General features: G+C 30.9%; 1 protein-coding gene and 1 long non-coding RNA gene across 2 annotated transcripts in view; both read left to right on the top strand.

Annotated features, from left to right (window-relative positions):
• The window catches only part of LOC110229391, a 3,571-nt gene extending 1,354 nt beyond the window's left edge, over positions 1–2,217 (top strand). Inside the window, exons 3-4 of the long non-coding RNA XR_002332806.1 lie at positions 685–772; positions 1,971–2,217. This is a non-coding gene — a long non-coding RNA (uncharacterized LOC110229391). The remainder of the gene's footprint in view (positions 1–684; positions 773–1,970) is intronic.
• A 281-nt stretch (positions 2,218–2,498) lies between these two features.
• Positions 2,499–3,937, top strand: LOC9315579 (non-classical arabinogalactan protein 31). The gene is given in 3 exon segments (XM_021027165.1): positions 2,499–2,760; positions 3,416–3,466; positions 3,469–3,937. Coding segments are annotated over 3 exon segments (528 nt in total). The 5' UTR covers positions 2,499–2,540; the 3' UTR covers positions 3,726–3,937.
• The last annotated feature ends 1,158 nt before the right edge of the window (positions 3,938–5,095 follow it).

The raw sequence follows: 5,095 nt of genomic DNA, 5'->3' as shown, positions 1-5,095 counted from the left end.
TTATACGTAGGGATCATTCGTGACTCTTATGTAAATAACTAAGCTATATGGATGGAATTTAGGTTATATGACTTAGATGAGATTTGATTATAGTTCAACAATACTGTCATTTTTAATTAGCGGGTCTGTTAACAGAGAATTAATCCCGTTAACAATGTCTGTTAACTCACTTAACGTCATGCCTAATATGGCCAAGTCAATGAAAGTTTGGTGTTTATTTGAAAAGTCAACATAAGTTTAATATTTATTTGGAAAGTCAACATAAGTTTGATATTTATTTCGTTTCGTCGTGAGTTGAGGATTTAAATCAACGTTTTGAATAAGTTGGGGATTTTAACGACATTTTTCCCAATATATATATATATTTTTACTGTATTTTATCACAGAATGCGAATTGTTTTCCTGTAGTTTTAACTTGTTATCTACCAAACCAAGATGAACATTAAATTTTCTTGTGTAACTTGCTATTTTTCTGAAATCCGTTGATTTTTAACAGTAGAATATGTTACCTAATAAGAGTGGTAATTAGTGAAGTTTCTACATAGATTTTAATTTCCTACAATATAATGAGGTTCGCAGAAGAAGAGTATAAACAAAGGGAAAAAAATTGATATGGTTATTAGAAAAGAATAGCTATTACCAAATCATCCTAATCATGTATTAAACAAACTTAAATGTATTCAGGTGAAGCTTCATTTGCGAGTAACATAAGAATATGGAGGAGGCTATCACGTTTTGTCATTGGAGCTATTAAGAAATCCTTATGTAAAAGGTTAGTGAGATCGTAATTTATACACTTTTATTTTTTAGATTTGCATATTTACCTACTGTTATTGAGTCTAATTGTGTTAACTTCATATAGAGTACTTTGTTTTGCCCCACTATATTAAAATCAGAGTAATAAATAAGAGATGCAAAGTACTAAAAATTCTGCTATCGTTTGATATGCAATAATCATTTCTATTACTTCCTGTAAATGAAATGGTTAACTTCATATGGCTAAAGAATCTCAAAAATTTTAGGAAAAACAAAATTAAGCTGTTTTAAATATAAGGTTTCAGATTCTCAAAAAATAAAAAAAAAACTAAAATACTTTGTTCGAAAAGTTTTATAAAAATATAGAGTCTCTAAGATTAAAAGCAACAACATTTCTTCTACTCAAAATGATTTGAGTATTAACACCAACAGTGGAAACATTCTCGTCAAATCCAGCTTTTAAATGTAAACACAAAAAGAACAAAATTGTCGTTTTAGTAAAACAGAGTTTGATAAAACACAAAATGTTTTTTTTTTATTATTAACTTCAACTTACCATTCAAAGTAGATCCAAAAGCTGGAAATCTACACATAAACAAAGTGTCTCCTATGAGAGTAACACCTACAATACACGAAAGAAAGAAATACAAAGGAGCACATTAAGTTTGGAAAACTCCAAACCAAGAAGCTAGATAACACAAAATGTTATCTCTTACAGTAAATCTCGGTCAAAAACCATAGTCCTAAAAGATTAGTGATACCAAGATTTCCAGCCATTATTAGAAATGTGAAATGAAGAGCAAAAGATTACGAAAATTTTGAATGATAAGTGAAAATGGTTGGTAGTCCACTTAACTATTCATAGGAAAATAAGGTCGTAACTATTTTTAGGGTTAGACCTTAAAATCAAAATGATATATTTGCGAATCCGAATCTTGAATTAATATTCAAGGTATATGCTCGATTTGAAAGGATTAGAATATAAAGTTATGTTTATATTTGGAAAATTTAATAACTGAAATCATATCGCATTGATATCAACCCTCAGATTTGGATATTTTGTTAACTATTTTATGATTTCGTTTGAATATTTACTAAAGTTATGAATTATCCTTCTTTACTATTGGAAATTAATTAGATTCGTTTGTTATTGAAATCTCTTTAAATCATAACTACCATTTTTGGCTTGGCATTAATTTCGGTAATAATTTCAGGAAATCTCCAATAAAAACATTCGATAATTCCCAACCGAATATTTGGAGCCCAGGATCCCCCGGATCCGCGTGTTTATCCGCCCCAAAAGCCATGGAACCGACCCAAAAGCCCAAGATCCGCGTGTTTATGTCTTTCAAATTATCAGATTTACCCTTTTACGAATTTTATTGTTTATTCTTTGAATGCAAAAATTCTAATGACATTCATCGTAATATTTTTACCAAAATAAGGTTTTTTATTATCTAATCCTTCCCAATTAATAGAATAGATGGTTGAAAAATTTCAGCTGAAAATTGTCAAGTAATTAAAAATTTACTCTAATTACTGTAGTTTTTTTTTCCTCCCTTTTTCTTTCTTTTTCCCTAGAAATATTACTCTAAAAACCACCGATCACCCCTCAAAATTTATTATTATCATGTAAGAAACGGCTATTAATATTTAGTTATTTATCAATTATCACTTATCTATCACTTATGAAAACTATGCTTTGGCCTTTGGTTAGTGCTTTAAATATGGCCTTTACTGAGACATTCTCATTTCTCTCTCTTTCTCACTAACAAAGAACAAAAATGGTTTTGGTAATAAAAGCTCTCAAATATCTCTTACTCCTTTCTATCTCCTTGACTTTCATCTACACCAATGAAGTGTCATCCACTTCTCCGGTGACGACTCCACCGTCTTCGCCGGTGAAGATGAGCCGGAGACTTGTGGCAGTTGAAGGCATGGTTTATTGCAAGTCTTGCAAGTATTCCGGCGTCGATACTCTCTTGGAAGCATCTCCTCTTCAAGGTCCTTTACACTATAACTTCCGATCTCTTTCAAATTTTTAATTACAGTGTAGTCTCCTAGATCTATAACATCATAAATTTTCCGCAAAAACTTTTGCCGAACTTGTCTTTGTTTTTTTTGATACAATGTTGTTGCATGTTTATAGAAGATTAATTCCATAGAAATTCTTGAATTAATTTACGTGTTTAAACAAAAAGCATGTATGCATGCATTTAAGGTCTCGCAGCATATATATATATATATATATATATATATATATATATATATATATATATATATCCATTTGATGTCTGCAAAATCTGAGTATTAATTAGTTTTTTGTCACCCAAAAATAATCTGAATTTAGGTTCAAGTCTCGTTTAGCTAACAATGCATGTTAGACTGATTTCTGAATGAAAGAACTTGAATTAACGATTTTAATCCATCAAATCAATGTGACTAAATGTTTTCCAAAGCACTATGCTTAAGGTAAATTCCACTTCTAATAAAATAGGTTGGTATAGTATTTGTATTTTTAGAATGTTGCATGCATGTTCTCTTCTTTTCAAACAAAATATTAGAAAAAAATGTATTTTCAGAATTGACACATTCGTCGATTCTCACGCCACTTGGCTTTCATGCATCAAGTTATATTTTGGTTATTTTTCAATGATAGGAGCGACGGTAAAGCTTGCATGCAACAACACAAAGAGAGGTGTGACAATGGAGACAAAACAGACAAAAACGGATACTTCTTCATGTTAGCCCCCAAAAAACTCACGACCTACGCTTTCCACACGTGCCGGGCTTGGCCCACGAATCCCGGACCCACGACTGCAACGATGACATGCACCGTCCCGTCAAAGCTCAACAATGGAATCACTGGTGCTATGCTTAAGCCTTCTAAAACAATCAACATCGGTGAACACGACTACGTTCTCTTCTCTGTTGGTCCCTTCGCGTTTGAGCCTGCCTGTACTCGTTGAAGACTAGAATTTCGTTTTATGTATTTGTGTGTGGTTGATTGTTATAATGATGATCACTATCTAGTGTTTTTAATGATGTGTCTTGTTTGTTTTCTTGGTACGTTTCTATTTAAAATTTGTGTGTGTTGACATTTTAAGATCGTTACTGTGTTTGTAGTAATTAGTATTATTTGTGGGGTTTATGTTTTGTATTAAATCTTTCTGTGTGTGAATTTCTTATGTATTACTAAGATCTAACATAGAATTGAATATGTATTACCTTATTTGTTAGTGAAGCTCGAAAAACAGAAACAAAAAAGAGTCAACCAATTTTCGTTATTAACCCGGGAAACTGGTTTATACCGGTTAAATATGATTTCTATTTGTATTTGCATAGTCTCTGTAATGCTTTTGTTTCGGTTCTATATATATAGAAGTAATATGTATGTAACAAGATTGCAATGTATAACAAAATCATAGATAGATCAATTAAGGGGGTGTTATTGGTTTATTAATTTGTAAATCTATGTATAATTTGAAAATTTCTATTAATTATGAAATCAAGATATATGGATTTTGAAATAACATGTGTTTACCCATGGATTTGAATCCTTCTATTTTTCTCTTTCAATTCCATTCAATTCCATTTAAAACATAATTTGGATTCTCAAATCCAAAAACAAATGATTAAACGAATAACATATGATTTTAACTAGTATTTATAAATCATAGAACCAATAACACATGAATTTAATTAGGATTTTAAAATCAATGATTGAATAACAAATGATTTTTGTTTGGATTTCTAATTCCATATAAATCCATGAACCAATAACCCCTCCTAAATGTATAACAATATCAATAAATAAACCAAAGCTTAATTATTAAACGGCGGAATAAAGATAAAAATTGCAGAGTTGCATCATTATCGACTGCTATGGCTTTAGGTTACTAATCTAAAACTTAATTCATCATAAAAAACAATAAGTAAAGAAAAGTTGATCACGCAGTAGTATCAGTAGTAGCAGTAGTAGCAGACTCTCCCTCGCCGCCACAACATTTGACACATCGTTTGGCGCAATAGAAACTCGCCACAAGAGCCGAGGCGATGATGACACAAACTAACAAGATGGTTATATTGTAACCAATATCCATTGTATTACTCTTCGAATTCACTACACCAAAATTTCTTCTTTTTAACTTTGTGTCGTGCCTTCTTCTTTTTCTTCTCCGGTATAGAGTATGCTTATATACACGTTTTGTCAACACACAAATTTAACATTTTTGGAAAAAAAATCGGGAAGATTTGTATATTTTACATTTTTTCACTAAGGAACATTGGAAGTTTTACATTTTACGGTACTTTATTGATCCTCATGCCATCATATATG

This window comes from Arabidopsis lyrata (assembly GCF_000004255.2).
Source record: "Arabidopsis lyrata subsp. lyrata unplaced genomic scaffold ARALYscaffold_4, whole genome shotgun sequence".
NCBI classification, from domain to species: Eukaryota; Viridiplantae; Streptophyta; class Magnoliopsida; order Brassicales; family Brassicaceae; genus Arabidopsis; species Arabidopsis lyrata.
Note: the sequence above shows the minus strand (reverse complement) of the source record. Positions and strands in the feature narration are given on the sequence as shown.